This window comes from Oryctolagus cuniculus, chromosome 9 (genome assembly GCF_964237555.1).
Source record: "Oryctolagus cuniculus chromosome 9, mOryCun1.1, whole genome shotgun sequence".
Classification (NCBI taxonomy): Eukaryota; Metazoa; Chordata; class Mammalia; order Lagomorpha; family Leporidae; genus Oryctolagus; species Oryctolagus cuniculus.
In genome coordinates this window covers 38,724,242-38,750,280 of record NC_091440.1, presented here as the reverse complement: position 1 = coordinate 38,750,280, position 26,039 = coordinate 38,724,242, and the positions used below count along the sequence as shown (strand labels likewise).

General features: G+C 42.0%; 1 protein-coding gene across 9 annotated transcripts in view; it reads right to left on the bottom strand.

Moving 5' to 3' along the window:
• Positions 1-26,039, bottom strand: part of KLF12 (KLF transcription factor 12) — a 519,070-nt gene that overhangs the window by 331,835 nt on the left and 161,196 nt on the right. For all 9 annotated transcript variants that reach the window (XM_070048724.1, XM_070048722.1, XM_070048719.1 and 6 more), the window contains one exon: positions 15,012-15,075. In XM_070048724.1, the coding sequence (XP_069904825.1) occupies positions 15,012-15,044 (33 nt within the window). In that variant the 5' untranslated portion in view covers positions 15,045-15,075. The remainder of the gene's footprint in view (positions 1-15,011; positions 15,076-26,039) is intronic.

Genomic DNA, 26,039 nt, shown 5'->3' with positions numbered 1-26,039 from the left:
GTGGCCCGGGAGTGCAGTGGAGGATGGCCCAAGTGCTTGGGCCCTGCACCCCATGGGAGACCAGGAGGAAGCACCTGGCTCCTGGCTTCGGATCAGCGCAGCGCACCAACCGTGGCGGCGGCCACTTGGGAGGTGAACCAACGGAAAAAGGAAGACCTTTCTCTCTGTCTGTCTGTCTCTCTCTCTCTCTCACTGTCTAACTCTGCCTGTCAAAAAAATAATAAAAAAAAGAAGCATTAGAGAAGTTTCTACTGTCTAACCTGTTTCATAACAACAATATATATTGTTTCTGGCAGAACAAAAAAATAAGCAACTTTTGTGCGACTTCATAAGAACAAGGGACGAGGAAAATGCTGATTCTAACCTTTTTTCTCTTTGCCTCTCTTTTTTAATGCCTATTTATTTTCATTGATTTGAAAAGCAGAGCAACAGAGAGAAAGGGCAAGGTCTTCCACCTGCTGAATCACTCCCTAAATGCCCACAACAGTCAGGGAACGGGCCAGGCCACAGCAAGAACCCAGAACTCCATCCAGATCTCCCATGTGGTGGCAGGTTCACAAATACTTGAGTCACCACCAGCTCCTTTCTCAGGATTCATTAGGAGCAAGCTGGATCAGACCCAGAGAAGCTGGAACTGGAAACAGCACTCGGTTTGGGATGTGGGTGTCACTAGCAGCGGCTCAACTCATACATCTTTGCCCATTTGCACTGAGCTGGCCATCGTGGGCTATGCAAATGCCCAATCACAGGCCAGGTACACCTTTGAATATCTTCTCTCTCAGTTGTCTTCAAACTCAAAAGTCAGAGGTGGGGAATCTTTTTCCTGCCAAGGGCCATTTGGATATTTATAACCTCACTCACAAGCCACACAAAATTATCAACTTAAAAATAAGCCTGCTATAGATTTATTGAATTTCAAGTACCACCTGAGATTGCCTTGGCAGGGCTAGACCAAATGATTTTTTGCAGGCCTTACATGGCCCATGAGCTGGATGTTCCCTAAGCCTTCTATGGGAAAAGTTGAGAGGCAAGAGAGGGAGGTAATAATTTCCCAGTTAGACAAAAAGAATTGCAACCTTAGTGTAGAACCATAAGAAATCACCAATGTGAGTCAGTCCCTTCATTTCCTAAAACAATCAATTCTGCTCACCACGCTTCTCTCTGTAGTCATTCAATCTTCTCCCCGCCCACGCAGGTATCTTCTTCACAACGGTTTCTCTATTAGAGCCTTGTCACTCTCAATGGAATTTTCAGAAATGATGTAGAAATAAATGTTCAAGCTCAGGGATGTGATGTGTGCAGCTCTGTTATTAACTGCTGGGAACCTCAGGCTAGCCTTCACTACTCCAGAGACTGATAAAGGTTGTCACAGACGAAAACAACAAATCCAGCCAGAACCTGGATCCCTATCTATCTTACCATTGTCTCCTTTATATAACGTGAATATTGTGGAGCAGAATGTCGGACCATAAATATGATAAACCCTACACATGACATTTCCTGTCATATCTAGAGTTGGGCTATGTCATTCCCTATGGGAAGCACTCACCGGGGCTAGCATTGTGGCGCGGTGGGGTAAGTCGCTGCCTGCAACACTGGCATCCTATATGAGTGCTTCCAATCCAGCTCCTTGCTGGAAAAGCAGCAGAAGAGGGCCCAAATGCTTGGGGCCCTGCCACCCATGTGGGAAACCCAGATGGAGTTCCTGTCCCCTGGCTTTGTTCTGGCCCAAACTCAGTTGTTGTTGCCACTGGGCAATGAACCAGCAATGGAGGATCTCTCCATTTATCCCTCTAACTCTGCCTTTCAAAAAGAAAAAAAAAAAGTATTCACCACTTGAAAGAACTGAGTCTACAATGGGAATAACTGACCCGGGGGCTTTGATTTTTGTGCACCTGGTGTGTAAGAAATGTGAGTTTTATGTTAATTCAATTTTTAAAGTAATTTAAAAATATAACTAACATCTTGGCAAACATAACCCGCAAGTCAGAACTTCTCTCCATTCACATCCTTCTGTGGGAAGACTCAATGTGTGAATGCATATTAAATGGTACAGTCCACTAGCAGATCTTTTTTTTTTTTTTCATTTTTCTAGGCAATCTACTTGTTCTTATTCCCCTTCTGATGAGAATGCTACTTCAGAATTCATCCTAAATCCAAAAAAGAGTCCAGCTCTTTCTGTGGTAACTGGTGGCATTCTGGGAACTTAAGCCAGGGTATTCTAAGAAACTTTGCTTTGTTCTCCCTGAATTCAGAACAAGGACAGTGCCCTCTCCCTGTCTGCCAGCACCTGCCCAAGTGCTCCCTGTATCTTTGTTCCAGGAGGTTCAATTGGGCAGGGTTTCCTAGTCTTGTGCCATATCTCAACCCAGAACCCCAGGAAACCTCACTGAGATTTAGGAGCTAACGTGAGATTAAGCCATGGGCCACCACCTTCCCTGCTGCCAGCCTGCTTCAGCTTTGAGTGTTGCCGTGGCTGACCCTGCCCTTGAACTTCCCACCTGGCTCTGTCCTTTAGGATTAGGGCCTCTTGGCTCATGAACCACACTCTGAATCACCACAGGCTTCCGTAAAAGATGTTCTCCAGCGTGCGTGTTGGCCCCCACTCTCACCCCTGCCCCACCTGCCATTCCTGCCTGTCAACCTTACCTCTACCCTGCTGGCCTTTGTATTATTCATCCGCACTCTGTCTGTAAACTACTGATACTGTTTTTTTTGTTTTTGTTTTTTGTTTTGTTTTGTTTTGTTTTGTTTTGTTTTTCTGACAGGCAGAGTGGACAGATAGAGTTAGACAATGAGAGAGAAAGAGAGAAAGGTCTTCCTTCCGTTGGTTCACCCCCCAAAATGGCCGCTACGGCTAGAGTTATGTCGATCCAAAGCCAGGAGCCAGGTGCTTCCTCCTGGTCTCCCATGCGGGTGCAGGGCCCAAGCACTTGGGCCATCCTCCACTGCCTTCCCGGGCCCACAGCAGAGAGCTTGACTGGAAGAGGAGCAACCGGGACTAGAACCCGGCACCTATATGGGATGCTGGCACCGCAGGTGGAGGGTTAACGAAGTGAACCATGGCACCCCCCCCCCCCGCCCCGGGAATTTTTAGCTGAGTTGTCTTCTCTAAGTCTCTAGCAGTTCTTCAATTACACTGCAGCCGGCACATCGCGCTGATCCGAAGGCAGGAGCCAGGTACTTATCCTGGTCTCCCATGGGGTGCAGGGCCCAAGGACTTGGGCCATCCTCCACTGCACTCCCGGGCCACAGCAGAGGGCTGGCCTGGAAGAGGGGCAACCGAGACAGAATCCGGCACCCCAACCGGGACTAGAACCCAGTGTGCCGACGCCACAGGCAGAGGATTAGCCTATTGAGCTGCGGCACCGGTTCTGATACTGTTCTTAGTCATCATTTTGGGCTAAACTTTACTGGGTAAACTCCTAATGGTCACATTACTCACTGTGCTTCCACCACGTGCAAAATCACAATGCATCTTCTGCTCTTAGGATGCTTGGTCTTTCCTATGCTATTGGCGGTAGTGTACCTTTCACCCTGGGGAGGTCGCCAATGTGGGGCTCTGGGCGCGGGTTCAGTTCAGCCATAACACTATCATGCTTGCTCTCTAGCAACCACGCAATCTCCATCACTTCTTTACTTCTTGGGCCATGCTGTGTTTTCCTCCATAACAGACATGAGTTTCTCCTACCAGGCTCCCAAGCAGTGAGACATCAGTGTGTGCAATGGCACGGCCTCACAGCTACCAGAATGCCCGTGCTCATCTGCACGTCCTACGCTTCCTTCCGTCTCGGTCGCTGGCCCTGCTGACTTCACGGCTGGCACCAGATGCCCAGAAGCAACAGCCATGCATGAAGAATGTGCCTAATCAGATCCTACCATTGGTGAAGTCAGATTCTTAGAAGAACTCTCACACTCTAGACAAATGCCAGGATTCTGCTCTGCTCATCAAATGACAACGGGTATGGAATTGGGGACCAGAACTAGTTCCAGAAAAAACAGAACTTGAAGGATTCCTCCTGTTTGAAGGTTGATCTGGTCATGTGCACTTCCAGAATGCTGTCGCTCTCCCATGAAGACGGGTGTCTTTGTGATTGTGTGAATAAATACAACAGGCAAATAGTGCGGCACGGCACCCAGGGGAGATTCTCCTCCCACATGCCCTAGGAGTGTAGCTCTTTTGTTATCGAGGAAACCCTGGGCCCACCGAGACTTTTCAGCCAACATAGCTTGGTGAGATCCAGCAAACTACCAGCACTGACTGGCACATCCATGAGACAGCCTTCCAATGATTCCAGTCATCAGCCATCCAAACAGCCAGAGTGGGACCAGGAAGTCCCACCCACCAGTCCCTGCTGCAGAGGAAAATCAGTGCAAGTGTTATGCTACCAACATGGGATGATGAAAACCAAAATCTTATCAGAAGGTCCCAGGATTCCCATGGCAGAAAGGACACTCGAGAGCTCCTGGGGACTCGCAGGGCTCAGTCTGACCGGGGGAAAGGCACTGGCTCAGGCAGCAGGCTGCAGAGCCCACAGCCAGGGCTGACCAGTACGCCCAACAGTAAGGAGAGGCTTGCAACCAGAGTCGGGGCCCAGATCCCAGGCGCTGTGCCGCTATCTCGTGCTTGCTTGTTCCTTTACAATCTTGGCAGTGACAACTTTCCAGAAGGCCGCTCTCGATCTTCCAGCGTCTCCTTATCAAGGGGGCTTTAACGTGCCCCCTGGACCCCAGCTGTTAGCACTCCGATTAACGGAGTCGCTCTGTGATGCGGAGCTTGGAACCTTGCCAGGGTCCACTCTCTCAGACTTCACATTCTTAGACATATTCACACTGTGCTGGGTGGCAATGGGCTACTAGAGAAGGCGTTCGTCGCTGTGACAACAAAAACAATGAAAAAAATGACTTCTGAAAACAATCCTTTGAAATTTAGAGGATCTCACTCATCTGAGCGATCCTGTGTGTCTCTTCCACTGGCTGTCGGCTGGCCACTCAACTACCTGTTAATGATGGCTGCCGAGTAACCGCTGACAGATACACACAGAGGGCCCACTGCAAATGCCCGCCAGCACCACAGCAGCGTAGGACGCACCATGTTCTCTGAAACTGGATTTTCAGCTCCATCGTATATGGAAGATCACGACACACAGAAACAAAGCTGCCTGCCCGGCCGGCCTAAAGGTCCAATGACGTCTACAAGTAGTTCATCTGGTTTTGCAGGCACAAAGACATAGCTGTCACATGTAGAATTAGGGTAAGCAATCTACCAATTAAAGGGTGAGAGACCCAGAAGAAGATCCTGGTTTGCTGGTGTCAGATGAGCTCAGCTATGTACGATGCAGCCATTTGGAGAGTGAACCAGTGGATGGAAGCCCTCTCTCTGTCTCTCTCCCTCTGTCTGTAACTCTACCTCTCAAAGAAATAAAATTAAGATGAAAGAAAGAGAAAAGAGAAAGATAAAGAAAGAGAGAGAGGGAGAAAGAGGGAGGGAGGGAGGGAGGGAAGGAGGGAAGGAGGGAAGGAGGGAGGGAGAGGGATGGCACTCAGAATGGCATCTTCAAGGCACCGATGTCCTAATCCCTGAAGCCTCTGTGGGTTCCAGTGCAAAGGGTTCTGAGGGTCGTGGAGGGGTTAAGGCTGCTGATCACCTGGCCTTAAAAAGAGGAAAGGGACCTCAGTGATCCTGATGAGTGCAAGGTAAGCGCAAGGCCCCTTCAATGAGGAAGACAGAGGTAGTGCAGGAGAGCCAGGCATTTAGGAGGAGACAGACTCAACCCAACACAGCTGGTGAAGATGGAGGAGGGGGACAATGTGGCCTTGACAAGCTGGAAAGGGCATGGCAATGAAGACCAAAGAGCTTCCAGAATGGAGCCCCACCTGCCCGCCACTTGACATTAGCCCAGATGACTTTCTGCACTGTGAGATAATAAATTTGTGTTCCTCTGAAACTGTCATTCCTGATCATCTGTTACAGCAGCTATAAAAGATAAAATAAGAACTTTTCAAAAAAATAAACTCACTTTCCTATGAATGCTCCTGCCCTAAGGGCACTTACAGTTGAGGCAGCCTGTGGAACACCACCAATCACTGAATTCATAAATGAGATTATGTGGAAGCCTTACTTCCACTAGGCCACCCAGTATGCTGAAGGACAGAATTATGTACAAGATAAAGAACTGTACTTGGTGAGTCAATACTCACTCACGCTTTTGTTTAAGAAAATTCTCTAAACAGAGCAGCCAAAATTAGGAGAGGGAAGAGGATGTTTTTATCTTCTTTTTTAGCTTGTTGCCACAATGTACAGGTCTTGATCACATAAAACCAACAAGATATTATACTTCAGTAAGTGCTTCTGATAATCAATTACTATGTTGTTCAAAAAGATAATGTTCTCATTACATAAAAACTGTTTAAAATTGTTACATGTAAAAGATGTTCATATTTTTATGACCACTCTTGAAATTTTCTGGTGGAATATATTACATAGATTACTTTGGGAAAGTACTCTAAATATGATGACATAAAGCTTAGCTCTAGAACCACGATAATCAACTGGCCAGAGAATGAAAATGTGTGAACAGGAAAAGGGGTAGAGAGGGAGACAGGGACAGAGACAGACAGGGAGGAGGGGATCATTTGGACACATAAATGAGCCTTAACATATTCCAGGAGAAACTTTTGCACTTTTTTAAGGATAAGCCATACAGTTTATCCTTAACTTCAAGAGGTAATTTTGTAAAGTACTTTTGTAGCTAAAGAAAATATACCTCTGTGTTTACTAATAATTTTTGTTTAGGCCAAAGATTTTAACTGTTCTTAGCTGCTCCCATTTCTTGCAGTCAATGTCACACCATCACTCAAAGCCTGACTCCAATGCAACTTCATATCGGAGGTCTTCCATAGCTCACACCCTGACTCCCTAGGCTTTATTAAATAGACTACAGCACTAATCACATCAACGTGGAGTAACTCATTTGCCTGTCCCTAAAATGCTGAAGCCTTGAGGGCAGGGTCTAAATATAATTAGTGTGTGCAGCCCAGTGTCTGACAAACAGTAAGTGTTACACAGAGGGCTGCTGAATTTAATCTCACTACAGGATAGGAGTTGTCAATATCTCATGAAGGAACCAACAATGTGCGTGCCACCTACCACAGCATACTCGGTGCCTTCCAGAATTTTATTCCAAGAGAGGACCAGATACAGGTACTACTTGTCAATACAGAGTGAAACAACTGGAAACTAGTATAAAAACAGAACACTTGGCACAGCCAAGTATTATTCTTTAGTAAAAGAAGGGGAAAAAAATCCAAATATTAGCCAAAGGCTAAAGTGGTGCTAAAAGAGCAAAGATATACAAATACTAAAGTCAAGCTGACTACATTCCAAACAAAACTAACATGGCATAAAATAATTTTTTTAAAAATGGCTATTTAAACAACTGCTAGTACCTATTAAGCAAAATGCATGCTTTGGTAATTTTTTCTCATGTAACCTTCACCACAATTTTATGGAGTCAGAATTATTATTATCATCATCCCCTATCGGATGGGGTAACTAAGATACAGAAACAAGGTGAAGCACCAACAGAACCAGGACCGAAACCAGCAGTGTGAGTACAGAGCCATGTTAAAAAAAAAAAAATGATTTATTTATTTCAAAGAGTTATACAGAGAGAAGGAGAAGCAGAGAGGCAGAGAGGGAGAGAGAGAGAGAGAGAGAGAGAGAGAGAGAGAGAGAGATCTTCCATCTGCTAGTTCACTCCCCAACTGGCTATAACGGCCGGATCTGTGCCAATCCAAAGCCAGAAGCTTCTTCCGGTTCTCCCACATGGGTGCAGGGTCCCAAGGACTTGGGCCACCCAGGCCATTGCAGAAAGCTGGATCGGAAGAGGAGAAGCCAGGACTTGAACCGGCGCCCAAATGGGATGCCAGCACTGCAGCTGCAGCTTTAAGCCATTGGGCCACAGTGCTGGCCCCAGAGCCATGTTTTTAAATCATTAAAGCCCGTATCCTATAAATGAGTTTAAAATGTCACTTAGTGGAGTTGCATTCAGTCTACGGCAGCTAGTCCACCCACATCATATATGGGATACCTTAGTTGTACTCCCACATCTGACTCCAGACTCTAGATTCCTGTTAATGCCAACCTAGGAGGCCAGCAGTGATGGCTTAAATTATTGGGTTCCTCGGAGACAGACTGAATTCCTGGCTCTAGCTTCGGCTCAGCCCAACTTGGACCATTGTGGGCATCTAGGTGGTGAACCTGTTGCAGGTGGGTGTTAGCGTACTCTCTGTCTCTCAAATGAATACATCACATTTTTTAAAGATCACTTATTCAAAGTGGCCATGTAAAGGCATTTTTATACCACTCCTTTAAAAAAAAACCCTGAAAGCGTCTAAAACAAATCTACAAAACAGAGGGGGGAAACTCCATTTTTCGTAAAAGAAAAACAGTACCATTCGCACACTTTAACTGCCCAAGTGTAACTATCAGATACCATGAAATCTGGTAGGCCACTGGGAGCTGACACACACCTGCTCAGATCTTGAACAAAACACAGAATTTCCTAAAAGTAAAAAGCACAGCTATGAACGGCCTATCCAATGACCCTCTGATTAGATCAGGCATCTGGCATAATCAAGTGGACACAGATCAATATCTCAGAAAGCAGAGAGAGTGATGCTAAGGGAGCAAACACAGCAACACGAAACATGGCAATTCACAGAGGCTAGCCAGCACCAGTGTCAACAGGGGATGGGGGAGGGGGGTTGGTTTGACTGGATGAGGCAGAGAAAGGGAAACAGGAGCCCTTTTCTGAAAGGGATTTCCATAGAATGGAAACGGGAGATTTCAGAAATAGCATCTTGATTTAGATCTCATTCAAAGCAACAAGCTCTAATCAAAGATTTAGACTTCTCTATCTCCTAAGCAAACCATCAGTGCCTCTGCTCACCCAGTACTTTGGCAAACACTGGCCCCACTTAATGCTGGGTAACAATCAGGAGAGGCCATGGGAGCACTGTGCATGAAAGCAGCAGATATCAAAAGCAAGAGAGCAATGCTAGCGAAGGCCAGCAAAGAGCAAACATCTCAGGAGGAATTAGCCAAGCCAAAAGATTTGGAATTCGGAAGTCTTCAGACTCCAAAAATAAGAAAAAAGTTAGAACAATCTTTCTTGCAAAAGAAAAGTTCAAGGAAGAGGTACAAGTGTAGGTTCAGAAAGAAGTTCAAGGGTTTAAATAATAAAAGAGAAGATACATAGGAGAGGAAAATAAGTTGACAAAGCTATGAAAATAGTACATAAAAAATCACTTTAGGAAAAAATAAAAAATTTGGCTAAAAACACAGTAAGAAAAATTGTTCAGTGGGAAAGCACATGAAGGGAAAGAAGATGAAGACCATGGACATGGAAAACCAAGGCAAAAACACAATTTTCAGAGCTTCCAAAAAATAGTAAGTGTACTTTAAATATAATTTTTAAAACACCCCACCATAAAAGCAGTTTCTGCTTCTCAGATGTGAAAGGAATGACCCAAGCAAAAAAATAATCATCTCGAAGAGTAAAATCCAAGCCATAATTGATGAAGTTACTGAATTTTTAGGTAAATAAGAAAGAAACCCATGGACACCCTGGACCAAAAAGCAAAACAAGAATAGGTAGAAAGACCAATTTGCTTCAGGCTTCAAAGTGATAACAAATACCACAGACTAGCAAAGCCAGATTTTCTTATTTCTGAGGGAAATACAATAAATACTAAATGGCTTTGATAGCAACAGCTACAATGAGAATATAAATGTTAATCACCTGAATTTTTAAGAAAGAATAAAAGAAAAGGCAATTAGAAAGAAATGCCATTCATTCTCCCAGCTTTCACAGCAGAAAGCCTAAAGATTCTGTCTCAAGTTAAATATAAACAAAGAACTGCTAGAACACAAAACCTTTTTTCCCACCCCACCCTCCCTCCCACAACCACGCTCCCATCTTCCCTCCTTTCTTTATTCTTTTACTTTTCACAGTGACCTACTTTCAGTTTATTGTATACTCATAAGAGTAATGCTGTACTAAGTCTTCAACAAACAGAAGGAACAGCTGTTCCTCAACAGTGGACACAAGGGCTGAAGACAATCATGGAATCTCAAAGTGTCAATTTGGCTCATACGCATTACATTTTTTTGTGCTATTACCAAAGATCTGGAAAAACATGGCATGTGTCTTTTTGGGAAAGGCTTATTTCACCAAGTATAATGGTTTTCAGTTGTGTCCATTTTACTGCCAAAGAAAGGATCTCATTCTTTTTTATGGCTAAGTAGTACTCCATAGTGTATATATACCACGTTTTCTTTATGCAGTCATCAGATGATGGACATCTGGGTTGATTCCATATCTTAGCTACTGTGAAATGAGCTGCAATAAACATGGGGGTACAGATAACTCATTCATTTGGGTAAATTCCCAGGTGTGGGATGGTTGAGTCATATGACAGGCCTATATTCAGATTTCTGAGGTATCTCCACACTGTCTTCCACAGTGGCTCTACCAGTTTGCATTCCCACCAACAGTGGATTAGGGTACATTTTTCCCACATCCTCACCAGCATTTGTTGTTTGTTGATTTCTGTATTAGAGTCATTCTAACTGCGGTGAAGTAAAACCTATTGTGGTTTTTATTTGCATTTCCCTGATGGTTAATGACCCCGAGCATTTTTTCATGCTTCTGAACTTGTTATGTGAAACACATGAAATCTGTTCACCTTAAAAAATTTTTTAATAAAAAAAAAGTAAAATACTGTGCAGACCGCCCACCCAGAGCGCTGTCTCAGTTTAGAGATGGCTAGGCAGCCTTCTGAAGAAATCGCCTTGTTGAGAAAACACACACATACACAACACCTTCTTTCTCACCTTTCCTAAGATTTATTTATTTAAAAGGCAGAGAGAGAGAAAGGGACAGAGAGATCTTCCACTGACTAGTTCACAATGGCCAGCGCCGGCCCAGGCCAAAGCCAGGAGCCAGGAACTTCACCCAGGTCTCCCAGGTGTGTAACAAGAACCTAAACACTTGAGCCATCTTCTGCTGCTTTTCTCTAGCCATTAGCAAGGATCCGGATCAGAAGTGGAGCAGCTGGGACATGGCACCCACATGGGATGCCAGCATTGCAGGTGATGGCTTTACCTGTTACACCACAACACCAGCCATGTACTCTTATCTCTTAATATCATCATTTTGGTAAAATGACATTAATCTGACATTAACACATTCCTTAATTCCATTACACTGGAAGTAACAGAAAAAAGTAAAACTCTTCATTAGAAATACAAAGAATATGACCCTATTCTTATAAAACTGTCCCTGCTTGCACAGAGGCACACAGAGGTGCTACAAATAACATTCACCAACTGTATAAATGGTGTGATGTGGGAAGGTGGGGGTGGTTGTGCATATCTTAATGTTTTTAACATGAGCAATACATCATCTCTTCGAATAATGAAGGTATTTCGACTATTCTGCTTCAATGATTCCATAATCTCTCTCAAATCCATTTATATCATTTTGTTCTCATCTTCCAGGTAAGAAAAATGAGTATCCTAAGCTGAAGTGACTTTGCAGAAGAGTAATCTAACTTGGATATTTTAAGAAATTCTTTTATGTATCTACTAGTTTGCACCATTATCAAAGTCAATGATTTGCCTCACAAAAAGGCAGAATTTTACCTATAATCTATGAAGGCAAAACGAAATAGGAAATTGCAAGGAGTACTTAACATAATGCTTAAGTAACCAACCAGCTCCAACAGCCAGTAGACGTGCACGGTAACTCAGTGACCTTTGAGTCATCTCCATTTCTTGAAATGTTTGATTTCGTGATACCAAATCATACAATGTCAAGGAACTCATTCATGCAATGAAAATAATGTCCATTCCATGCACACATTCGGAACTCTACAGATTGAAATCCTTTCACAAATAGGTCCTAGTTTCTTTTTCCCTCATGACAATTACTGAAATAGGTAGAACAGTGTAAGTAGCCCAACTTTCCAGATAAGACAATTAAAAATCACAAAGCAGCAGCCACTGTCCAAGACCATGCAGACAATTTCAGGGCCAAGATTTGAATTCTTCTGATTCTGTGTTGACTGCCCATACAGCTACACCACATTCACGCAGAATGGAGCAGTGCTGACGACGCATTTCATTTACTTGAACTGTGGCTTTCTGAGCACCTGTGGCTGCCTCACTCACAATGGAAGAAAAGCTAGGCCGCAGGTACTACAATCCTTCTATCCACCATGAAGTGTGAGCCTTGGAACTTCAAGGAAAAGAAATTCAAAGTAGACACACTGTACCTGTCCATCACCCTGAAACAAATCCTTAGTTGTATGGAGTGAAAACATTCGCAGAAAGGTTCGCCACTGCCCCCTGATTTCCAAATGAAGAAACAGAAGCTGCTAATGCGGCGAGGGTGAAGCAGCCGTGCATCAGAGGTACCCGCGAAGCTGAAGTTTTCCTGTAAACTCTGATAAGCTGCACTAATGTACAGGCAGGTGTGTGACTGGGACATCTGCTCCAAGCCAGCTGCTGAGAAGCACTGAGTAAACACACTGAAATGGCAGCGAAATCGAGGAAGGAAAGCAGAGAGCCAGGTCCACATAAAAGCCACTATATTCACAGTGAGACCAACTGCTTACTTACACCGAAGAGTCCATATACCAGATTTTATGCTGATGTTGCTAAGAACAGGAAATAATGCATGACTAGCATCTCTTATGAATATATTTGATGTCTTCTACTGACACACAGTAAAGGGACAAATTCAAGCACAATGTAACTGAGTAAGCCCACAAACCTAAGGGTTGAGTAAAAGAATTTGACACAAATACAGAGTTTTTAAAAAGAATCCAGATGAAGGCTACTCCTACAAGACTGTTGGTATGGACACAACAGGGATTGTATAAATCCAAGGAGGCTATTTAAATTTTAGAACCTAAACAGAGAGGCACAGCATGATATGCTGTGGCTCTTGGCAAGATTTTATCACTACTGGCACTGAAAAGGTGCTGAACAGTTTTAAGAGCCATATTCAAATCCCTTTTCAATTATGTAGATTGTGGTAACACTGCTTCCACTGATGACATTTTTAAAATGTCATCTTAATGTTGACTTTGTCAATATAGTTGAAACGCAGAAAAGATAAATTTTCAAACCCTCCAACTTTCTTCCTAATCCAGACTTTCTTAAAAGAGAAGTAGACTCCACGCAGGTTGAAAAACAAGTATTAATGTATTTTAACATTATGGATCAAAAATAAGAAAAAAACAGAGTAAGAAAAATAATCCAATGGGACAAATATATTAATGAAATATTACTCCTTCTACAAAGACTTTTGAGCTCATGAATTATGAGCTATGATCATTTAGAGTGAACCACATATATTAAAGTCAACTACGATAATATTTTCAGAGTTTATCCTCAGGGTAAGTAATAACACGATGATTCTCTGTAATCATCTTCAGCTGTCATCACAAAATTAGTTACAGAACAATGACACTGCCAAAATTTATAAACATGCAAAGCTAACGCTGATCTGTTCAAACATAAAAAGCTAATGACAAGTGAATGAAAACAGTAATGCTTTAGCAACATCATCCATGAAGGAAAGGTTAAATACATTCTGCATGGTAACAACTGAAGAATGCTTCCATGCTTATATACAGATGGGGTAAGGCAATTTAAACTCATGATCTTTGCCACTAGGCTTAAGAAATACCTAAAAATTCTTTCAGTTTTATTGTCTAAATGGAATGATCAGTGGTGTGCTGGAGCAAGCTCAAAGCAGCTCATGAGAGCCAGCTGGTCAACTTAAAGGAATCTTACAACCGGTAGGTAAACCACTGAAAACAGCCACATAGGGAATATTTACACTACAGGAACTGACAGAGACTACACATCTGGCCCTTCTCTTTCTCCTCCCCGCAGAGAAGCACTGATCCACACACAAGTAAGTACACAGTACAGTCAGTCCTCCCAAAGCAAATGCACGTACACAACACTGAGGTCCTGAAAAAGAACAGGACGCCAGAAGTCACTCTTGCACCATCTCCCAGTCAGGACTCACTCTCTGAAGCCTTTGCAGACCTAAATACTAGAAATGAGCCATTTTATCAGCAAGGACGGAAGAGGGCAATTGTAAGTGGAATATAAAACCTGGAAAATCACTTATAGCTGTGAAAGGAGGCTGGCAGAAAAAAGACACAGCAGGATGTACAAGTATTTGAAAGTAGTAAGCATAATACGGGAAGGAAAACACAAAATTGTTGGTGTCGCGCAGCTCTATGGAGAGAGGGGAGGCACATGCTTCTGTACCAGCCCTTTTCACTGTAAAAATGTTATTTGTGAAATGAAGATGGTTTCACATGTAATCCCCTTGGATTTTTAAATATTCTATCTAGTTTGTAGTACAAGAAAAGCTCAAGTAAGTTCCACAAATAAAGTGAGGCCCAGCATTTGGGTACCGTTGAAACCCACAGGGGTCTCACCTCCCCCAGCTCACACTGTCGTCTGCGAGAAGCCACAGTGAACTCAAAGCTCCTTCTTCTCTGATGGAAGCAGGCACGGCAGGGGCACAGAGGGCTGCATCTGAGAGCAGTCCACGCCCACGCAGTGCTGGCACTGAGACCACAGCTGCCTGGGCCGCAAAGCCTGCACCTTCGGGTTTTATGTCCACATGCAGACAGATCAAGTGCTTTATCACTCAGTAATACTCATTTGGAAGTCAATTTAAAATACCAGCTTATTTCTAGAAAATAGTGATAGTTACACTTCTACAAAAAATGAGTTGCCATCTTATGAATGTCTCTATTGTTAGGAAGGTTTAAGAAGAAAAGTTATACTTAATAAATTGATGTTCGCGTGTCAATATCAACTTCTGTCTCCCATTCAGATAAGGACGACAACTGCCCAAAACTACATCTCAAAGTCATAGTTTGATTACAACTGTTAAGTATGAATAACCAACCTTTATTGGTTTCCTCTTCATAGGGATATTCATTCATCCATTTGTTTCTGGAGTCACATTGATCCTGCAAGAAAAGCATACATAAAAATGTAATAAGCAAATTTAATTTCTTCTAAAAGGGGGGGAGAGACCCACAATTCTCTTAATTCTACAGTTCTTTAAGCTCTTGATCAGTGGAGTATCATAAATAAAAATGACAAGGAGCAATGTTTTTTCTGTGCTTTGTTTTCTTGTTTGTTCTTTAGCAGCCATGTAAATGAACAACTAGAGAACTGACAGAGCGGAGGGAGGAACGGCAACTATGATACTAGGACAAGATTCCGGTACCAAATAAGCAAGACCTAGACAAAGAGAGGGGGGAGGGAAAGGGAGAATAAAATAATGTAAAAGAGGAAAATGGCAAAAACTGGTTTATATGTAGCTTAGTAAATGAAAGAAAAGTCACAAATACCCAAATAGGAGCACTTATTCTTAGCAACCAGATTTTAAAGGAATGCTGTTCTTCTGAAAAAATAATTTTTTGTCTTTACAGTTGAAGCAAATGTGTGGAACAGAAACACAAATAACTTTGACAGCTCCCTGTTGACCAAAACCAAATTAATTTTTAAGTTTTAACTTAATATGCCAGGGCCGGCGCTGTGGCACAGTAGGTTTAATCCTATGCCTGTGGCAACGGCATCCCATATTGGCGCCGGTTCTAGTCCCAGCTGCTCCTCCTCTGATCCAGCTCTCTGCTATGGCCTGGGAAGCACTGGAAGATGGCCCAAGTCCTTGGGCCCCTGCACCCACATGGGAGAACAGGAGGAAGCGCCTGGCTCCTGGTTTTGGATCAGGCCAGCTCCAGGCATTGCAGCCATCAAGGGAGTGAACCACTCGATAGAAGATCTCTCTCTGTCTCTCCCTCTGCCTCTGCCTCTCTGAAACTCTGCCTTTCAAATAAATAAAATCTTTTTAAAAAAATAAGTTAATATGTCAATTCTGAAAAAGTGATATACAATATAAACAAAACTGTAAACAGATTTCAGAAACAAAAACCTGCATCAAAATCAACTTATTTTTTATTCCATTTTTCCACACACTTTTTGAAGTCCATTCGTAAATATAAACTGAATACTTCATGTGGTTTATGTAAGGTCCTAAAGCTCCAGGACCCTGCACATCTTAGCAAGCATAATTGAATATTACTGGATTGGAGAGTTCTTACAATAAACCACTTGCCCCATTTGGAAGTGTTTTGCAAGTCTTCCCACTTACTCTTTCTCAACATTATGTAACCCCTTTCAGAATTTCCATTTCATGAGGCAAATTTTCTTTGGCATTCAGTTGAGCCAGCTTATTAGGCACAGTCGCCTTTATTTTTCACTTGGAACTACACACAAGAGGAGACGCCTTGGAGTTCCTCACAGCTCCCATTCTGTGCCAAAGTCTATATACTGTAGCATTGGGCAGGGCTTCCTGTGTGTGTTTCCATACATTTGAACAGAAAAAGAACTTACTCACTCAAAAAGCCATAAATCGAAATGAAGCTAAGTTCACAAGTTCCCTGAATTTGGCTTATGAAATGAACTAGCCTTTGTTTTTCATAAAGTTTTAAATCAATCTCTCTCCCTGTCTTCTCAAAACCTACCCCATATTATGTACTATACCTTTTTCTACTACTAGAAATGCTACTAAAAGTCAACACAATATTTTAATTATATTGGCAGTGTAGAAATATTCTCTTAAAATTCAGAGTACAATCCTCTTCTACATTATGATACCATAATAGAGCACCCTTTGAAATACTTAAAAAAGTCATCAAAAACACTCTGTTCTCAAACACATTTTGTGCTTTCTAGTCTTTAAAAACATATCTAACCCAATCAGTTCCAACTTCTTAGCAGAATGTACAAGGCACTTCAAAATTGGCTTCAATCTTCTACCGTCATATTTCAAAATGTGGTTACACATTGGTGGACTCTACCATCCTCAGACAGAAAGTATTCAAAGAAAAAAAACTTCATTGTTATGGAATGTGTTCCAGACAATTTTTTTCCTTGTCATTATTCCCTAAACAATGAAACACAGTTTACATGGTATTTACATGTATTAGGTATTACAAGCAATCCGGAGATAATTAAAGTACATGAGAGAACATCAGAGGTCAGATGCAAACACACCGTTTTATATAAGGACCTGAGCATCTATAGACGCTCTGAGGGGAGACCTGGCACCAGTCCCCCAAGGACACCAAGGGACGAGAGGATCATACTTTATTATGATACTAAAATTTGTTAATGTCTAATCTAAATTTCTTAATATTCCACTGCTGCAACACATCATTATTTCCTCCCTAAGTTTTGTATAATAATTTGTGATTTATTACCAATAGCATTTAAACACCTTCCGTATAATTCTTGTATACACCAAGGACCCTGCTAGCCTAGAGGATGCTTTTGTACACCTGGAAAGAAAGCCCTGTCTGGGCAGATGCAGACAGCCTCTCGTCAGCAATGAAGACTGGCAAGGGGAGCCCCACCACTCAGCCCTCAACCAGGCATCTGCATCCTAGACCACTGCACTTAGCCACAGTAATTTATACTCCTGCCTGGAGAAAGAAGGGTTAACATGGTGCCATTCTCATCTTTCTTTCCCAACATACAGCAGAAGGCCTAGCCAATTTTAGGAGACCAATGTTTGCTGAATGAATAAATGAAGCCAATAATGACAAATGGAAGATAATCAACATAACTCCTTTCTACATTAATTATTAATTAGATTTCTCTTACCCAGGTAACTCTGGCATTCATTTTATAATTTATAATGTTAGGTAGCATAAGTCTGCAAACTGAAATGAACTCTAAGTTATGTGAACTATATAGAATACAGTATCACATATTTTTATAGCATTTGGGGATTTATAAAATATCCTAATATTAACGTTTGTTATACAAGCAATTCTGTGAGCATGTGCATTATTTTAAGATGCACCAGACAATAATGAAATTGATCAAAGGTGAATTCTATACCCAAGGTAACAAGTTAGGTCATGTCAGGGTGCTTATGGATTCCGTGTTAGTCCATGGCAATCTGTAGTTTACCAACTATCTGCGCAACCACCTACACTTTAACTGTGTCATTCCTTGATTTATTTATTTTTATTTTCATTTTATTTGAGACACAGAGTTCTCTTATCTACTGATTTACTCCATAAATGCTGACAACAGCTGTGGCCAGGCCAGGCCAAAGTCAGGAACTCAGAACATAATGTGGGTCTCCCATGTGGTGACTGGGAGTCAAATATTCATGCCATCACCTGCAGCCTCTCAGGGTGTGCACGAGCAGGAAGCTAGATCCGAAGTGGGGCTAGGACTTGAAACAGGCACTCCAATGTGAAATGCAGCTGTCCAATCCCTGCAACAAATGTCCACCCTAAATGTACATTTCTGTATGTTTTAAAGCTGAGGAGGGCCTGCTACAATACTAATTGTAGCTTTACATCCAATTCAAACTCTTAAAACAGTGCCCCAGATCCATTCCTTGGGGCCAGTGTTGAGGTGCAGCAGGTTAATCTGCTGCCTGCAAATTCAGCATCCCTCTTGGGCATTGGTTAGAGTCCCAGCTGCTCCACTTCCAATCGAGATCCCTGCTATTGCACCAGGGAAACAGAAGAACATGGCCCAGGTGTTCAGGCTCCTGCATGAACGTGATGAAGCTCCAGGCTCCTGGCTTTCTCCAGGCCCAGTCCCAGCCACTGCAGCCATTTGGGGAGAGAAGCAGCAAATGGAAAATCTTTCTCTCTCCCACCTCCCTCTCCCTCTCCCTCTCTCTTTAAACCATCTCTTTCTGTAACTCCACCTTTCAAATAAATACATAAGTCTTTTCGAAAAACAAAAACAGAAACAAAGATCCAACTCTTGCCCTTTTGCCCCTATCCCATACTTCAAGTGGCACAGATGACGGTAAGCAAGACAATAAACACACAGGGGAAGGGTGGGAAGACCTGTCGTTCATCTCACTCTGTTATCTACCGTCTGTGTGACTTTAAACAACTCACTCAGCCTCATGGAGGCCCAGCTCTCTTCCCCACAGAAACAAGAATAACAAATCCTGTTCTTTCTCTCCTGCCTACCCTAATGGAAGCAGTGTCTACACAGCAATCTACAAAATTTTCAGTGCTGTACACATAACAATCATCGCTTTTGCATCAAAAGCCTAGCTTTTTTTAAGTTGCGTTTATTTTATGCTGAATTGATTCCCAAGTCATACGTATTTGTTTCTTTGGTTTTGTCTGGGATCTCTCTTTTTTCTGTGTCACCTCCTCTTCTGACTTAGGAACGGCCTGTTCCTTTCCAGTGAGGATCATCGTAGTGTGGCACGGGGAGCTCACGGATGGATTAATCCAAGCACGGGCTCTGTAGGGACAGTGGTCCACCCTGTGAGGCTTGTTCACCTGGATATGTTCAATGACCAGAGAATCTATATCCAAACCCTTCATTCAGCATCACCCTCTGCATTTTTTAGCAGGTGCAAACAGAAACTCAGCACTCTTTCCGGGCCACCAACCCGTGAGTCCACCCCACGGCTTGTCCTGGGCACAACTACCAGTTCTACCACTGTAACGACAGAATGGCACACATTGCTTCTTCAAGGTGACATCTTTCAGACACTTGCTGGTTTTTCAGATGTGCCCTGATGGCCTGGGCAGTTTCTCTCTGTGAAAGCGAACATGAAGATTTGAACCTCTTGATTTGCATGATTTTGTGGGGTTTTCTGGGTCAAGTGGATAGTGGACCACTTTCACTGCTCACTTCAAGCCACTTACAGGAAGAAGAAAAGCCTACATTTTTAACAAGAAAAAAAAAAGACTTAAATACACCAGAAACTCTCATTTTATTCATACTAAGGAGGCTTTGAGTCGTCCCCTAAATCCCTATCAAAATGAAGCCATGGTCTAAAATAAGAATATGGCACATTTCCTATCTCAGTTAATTATCACTTCATTTTCCAAATTCAATTTATTTACCTTTGCCAAATAGATTTGAGAAATTATCCACTAAATTTTCTCACGACACAGAAGTCTGAAAGGCCCTGGTTCTCATCTAAAACGTCACCACACACTGTTTTAGCGCTCACTTTTGAGGCTCCAAACATGATTTGCTTCTGTCATTAGAGAAAGAAATGCAAGCACTCGTCGCTTATTTCAACATCAAAAACATGAGAAACAAGAACAGGCGTAATGTTACGTCTTGGAAAGACTCTTAAATTTACTCCAGCACAAAAATCCTTCTGCCTGGAAGACTGAATAAACACTTATGTTTTAGAGGACAGTCTGGAGATATTCCAGTTACACCTGTTCTCCTTTAGTAGCTGCAAGCAAGAGAGAGATTTTCTAAATTCGTCACTTTCTAATCCTTTTTTTCTTAATCTCCACACATAATCACCCAGCTTCCATCAGAATTCAAAGACAATACACCCTGGACAACAGAAGTGACCTTCGCCATAATGAAAGTAGATGCAATCCACTTTAACAAATAAAGAGTTACTCTGAAATAATTACCTCAGAGTACAGGCATTATATTACACCATGGTACCAGTCTGTTCGCCCTTTGTCACATCTTAAATGATCTACTGTGTGCTCAATCTTGAAAGGTTAGTGTTGAACACATTTAAGGACTTCAGGACCTGTAAGTATACTTATTGCTAGTTCCTCTGGAAATCCCTTTATGTGTCTTGAAATAAAAAGAAAAACATTTTCAATGCCTTTACAGCCACTGACTGCACGGGGTGTTCCACTCTCCACCCAAGGAAACTTAGCTGCTCTGTTTCAAGGAAATTGAACTTTGGTGCTGACAGAGCAGTCCCATTTGGAATTCTGTTTTCTAAATTCAGGCTTACAAATCTCTGATTCATTACTTGTGACCTTATATTTGTCAATAAAGATTAAAAAAATCACAAGTAATGTTCATATAGACACTCAATTTAATTAGCATAACTTTTTTTTTTTTTTTTGACAGGCAGAGTGGACAGTGAGAGAGAGAGACAGAGAGAAAGGTCTTCCTTTTTGCCGTTGGTTCACCCTCCAATGGCCGCCACGGCTGGCGCGCTGCGGCCAGCGCATCGCGCTGATCCGAAGGCAGGAGCCAGGTGCTTCTCCTGGTCTCCCATGGGGTGCAGGGCCCAAGGACTTGGGCCATCCTCCACTGCACTCCCTGGCCACAGCAGAGAGCTGGCCTGGAAGAGGGGCAACCGGGACAGAATCCGGCGCCCCAACCGGGACTAGAACCCGGTGTGCCAGCGCCGCTAGGTGGAGGATTAGCCTATTGAGCCGCGGCGCCAGCCAGTTAGCATAACTTTTAATGTCCATTAGGAAACTTAACAAGGAGGCTCTGAGCAGATACATCTGGGATGTTGTATAACAGATTCAAGTTCACCTCGCCCTGTGCACCAAAGCTATGGAAGCTGCATTTCTTTTTACTCCTTCATTTAAACTTATTTCTGTTTTAATATCACGTTGAGTTATCTTGGGAACTCCAAATATTTTAAGGTTAATCTTAATTTTTCTAGAGATAAATACAAGTCTAACTCGGTTTTCATTGCTGTTTTGACTTGAAAAGCTCCAGACAGGAAGCAGAATGCTGGTTGCTAGGTGACAGGGGACACCTACTGTTTCTCTTCTGAACTTGTAGGGCATGACACACAGATTGCCACCACCGGGCACACGTCACTCTCTTCATCGGCGTAAATTGCTGTTTGGATATTTTTAAACACGGACCATAAATAGTCAGAAAATGCTGTTTATATGAAGAGAGACATCTCTCACATCAGAGGATAGCATTTGAGTTTCCATTTGGAATACACATTATTTCTACATTCTAAGGAAAAACTACATATGAAATACATATAACTCATTATTCATAAAAGTGAGAACAGACTTTGTTTCAATTAGGGTAGGAAAAGTTCCCAGATAAATCATTCTCATAAAAGGCATCTGATTTCCATTGAGTAGTATAATCCAATTTCCATGAAAATGAAGCACACAAAGCCATTCTTTAAGATCTGATGGAGCAAAGAAAACCACCAAAAAGTTTCAATGTGGTTAACTTTTTGGACATATTTTATAATTAAAAATCTATCTTTTTTTTTAAGTTTTATTTAATGAATATAAATTTCCAAAGTACGACTTATGGATTACAATGGCTTCCCCCCCATACCGTCCCTCCCACCCACAACCCTCCCCTTTCCAACTCCCTATCCCCTTCCATTCACATCAAGATTCATTTTCGATTATCTTAATATACAGAAGATCAGCTTAGTATACATTAAGTAAGGATTTCAACAGTTTGCTCCCACACAGAAACATAAAGTGAAAAATAATAGATGATTTTTTTTAAATGATGATGAAATCAGAGCAGACCTATTGTCATGTTTAATCCCAGTGAGAGTCAAGTTGGGAATTGATAATTTTTTTTTTTTTTTTACAGAAGATCAGTTTAATATGCATTAAGTAAAGATTTCAACAGTTTGCACCCCCATAGAAACACAAAGTGAAATATATTGTTTGAGTACTCGTTATAGCATTAAATCTCAATGCACAGCACACTAAGGACAGAGATCCCACATGAGGAGTAAGTGCACAGTGACTCCTGTTGTTGACTTTACAAATTGACACTCCTGTCTATGGCATCAGTAATCTCCCTATGCTCCAGTCATGAGTTTCCAAGGCTATGGAAGCCCTCTGAGTTCTCCGACTCTTATCTTGTTTAGACAAGGTCATAGTCAAAGTGGAGGTTCTCTCCTCCCTTCAGAGAAAGGTACCTCCTTCTTTGAAGACCTGTTCTTTCCACTGGGATCTCACTCACAGAGATCTTTTGCCAGAGTGTCTTGGCTTTCCATGCCTGAAATACTCTCATGGGCTTTTCAGCCAGATCCGAATGCCTTTAGGGCTGATTCTGAGGCCAGAGTGCTATTTAGGACATCTGCCATAAAAATCTATTTCTAATATTACAGCCCTTCCTCCAAAAATGAAGGCATAAAATACCACCTTGTTTCCTCTGACTCATCAGGAAATCCAAGGTGACAATGAAAGAACTGCAGGAATGCCATACACCCAGAATTTCAAGATCTTCCATGAACAACTGCCACACTCCACCCTGTGCAAAAAAGGGTCTGTGCCACACAGAAAAAGATCCAGGTACGAAAGCCAGACGGCAAGGACATCAGCTTTAATAACCGGGGGCAGTTGACATGGGCAAGCTGTCAACCTTTCAAATGCCCTGAGCTATGGCCTGTCCCCCTCACATGTGTGTTGACATTTCATCCCCAGCCTAACAGTGTTGAGAAGCACAAGGACATTTTGTTTTGCTAATGCTGCTCTCCCAGGATCAAGTTAATTCTCACAGGGGTGAGTGAGTAGAAGCAGGGCTGTCCCCATGCCTTGTCTCCTCTCCCACCTGCCTGCTTGCTCCCTCTGCTTTCCACCCAGACGCCTTTACTAATGCCATGCTCTCGAACTTCCCAGGCTCCAGGACAGGGAGATCAAATAAATGTCCATCCTTTTTAAGTCACCAGTCTCATGATTCCGTTACAGCAACAGAACACAGACAAAGACTATCCCTTTCCGCATTTGTTATGCCAGTATCATAAAACCTCCCACTTTTCAAGCTAGGGATATTGAAAAAGAAAATGTACACAATGTGTTTACTGGACTGTCTGGTCCATATTAGGTACCCTACACAAATCAGTCCCATCCCTAGCCTCTGAAATTATAACAAAGTGCCAAAACTCCTCTTTCCACATCAAACCTTACTGGAAACTAGCAACAAGCTAGGAGTTACGGCAGGCAAACTTATATGTCTTGCACATCTCCTTCAGCCATGTTCATTAGTTTTCTGTAGGAAGGTCTCTGGGGATACGCAGAAAGCAGGAACTCCCCCTACGATCTCACACAATGGTGTTTATAATTTATGCATTAAGAGAACTCAAAGACACAACAGCTAACGGAGATAGGAGAAAAGGAATTGAAAGGTCATTGGTAACTCATATGAAATAATGGCCTCCTTAGAATTTGGTCAGCTGCATACAAGTCAGTTGAAAATTCTCCAGTTGCAAAATCGCCCTTCCCCATTTCCAGGTTTATGTTTCCCTGAAATTGTGCTTCCAACTCAAGAATTCTGAGAGGTAAAAACAAGGGAGACAGAAACAAAAAAAAAAAAAAAAAGAAAGAAAGAAAGAAAGAATGAAGGTCCCACTTAGAAGCAGGTAAGCTCCAAAGTCCACGCAGCCATTTAAGAATGGCCTTCATGGAATAAACAGCCCATTGCAGAGGGGAGAGGTAAAGCAAACACACACTGACATGGAAATTACTCTTTTGGTCTGTTTTCAGCTTCCAACTCATTACACCCATCCTTCTATGCACCCAGAGAACAAATAAACCTTTAAAGAAAGTAACCATAGCAAATGAATTAAGCATTTCTTTTACATACATTGTGTTCAGTGTAACGATTTGGAAAGTAGTTTATGCTACGCTCATACTCAAGAGTAATTGCTATTTTATCAGGAACACATAGTCAAAAATCTGATTTGTACTGCAAAGGATTGACAAGATGATTAAATTTTGTCTGTGTGTGTCTAATTTAGGTGATTTACATTGTAACAGGATACAAGCATGTGCCATTTGATTTGCACATAAGTACTACCAAATGTATTACTACATTCTGCCAAAAAAAAAAAAAAAAAGTTGGCCACACACAGTTGCTCTTCCAGATGAAGAACACTGACATCCTTCTGTGAATCCTGTCTATCAGGAAGCATTTGTAACCCCCATGCTCAAGATGTGGAAGGTTTTTAAGAAGTGGGAGGGAAGGAAGAAAGCCGTATGCTAAGGTATAAATTCATTTCTACTTCACTTCCCAGTTCTGTAGGTACCCAGAAAAGCAAACTAAAAATCTTGAAAGCAACTGAAAATAAAAGAATTGTAAACACATATTTGATACCATTTAACCGTGCATTTCACCCAGCCTAAGAATTTCACTCCTGCTTCACTGAATAGGAGTATGAACGTAGAGAAGTACACTACGGGGCGAACAGTTAAAAGATTTTATCCACTAAAGATCCATGGCACGCTGAAGAAAAAGGTGGTGCCTTACACAGTGTGCTAGATATATACTTGGCTTTCCTATGAATTGTTGCCTTGTATGCTTATCCTGCCAACACTAAACAAGAGGAATCCTATTCCTTTGCACAGTGAACAGTTTGCTTAGGGAATAAATTTATTTTCTAGTCCATCATAACAATAGCTGATTAAAGTATGTTGTTTTGATCCAGTTTTAAATGAATTCATATGAAATCAAACAAATAGTTATTAAATTGTGGGAGAAACATTCCATCAAACTATAAAACCCAAGCAGAAAAACAAATGACATATGCTTAATTGTGTTTGACATTTAAGTGAAATTTGCATTCCCAAAATATTTTACAGTAATTAGAAAATATCAGCTGAAGTATTTAAGGTACTTTTGTGTACAGTCTCTTTACAAATTTGAACACAGGGAAGTCTTAACAAAAGTAAAATTTACAATAAAATTTAAAAGTGGATCAAAGAATTTAACAGATTTGTTTCACTGACATTTTGACATAGTGATATAGAAACAAGAGGATTTATTTGACGTTTTCAATGAATATCTTCTGCACTGCCGAGTTCCTTCCTGGAGAATAGTTTTGACTGGCTGAACGTACCAATCCAGTTGCTACCTTGTCTAACTAAGCATCATCTCTGCTCTATGTGGCTCAAAATCCAGTCCACAGCACATAGCTGGCTGTCATAATACAGACCTAATCAACTAGGATTTCTCAACAAGGAGCAAATTAGTAGACTATCAAATGGACTGCTTATCATATGCTTTTCTCATAACTAAATAATACTAGAAAAATCAAAATAACATTTGTCGAGACTCCAAGCAATTGTGAGAGTCACTGACTTGTAATAATGGTGTAACTGACTTGTGACAGTGGTGTATGCCACATGTAAACACCTTCTATTATTAATTC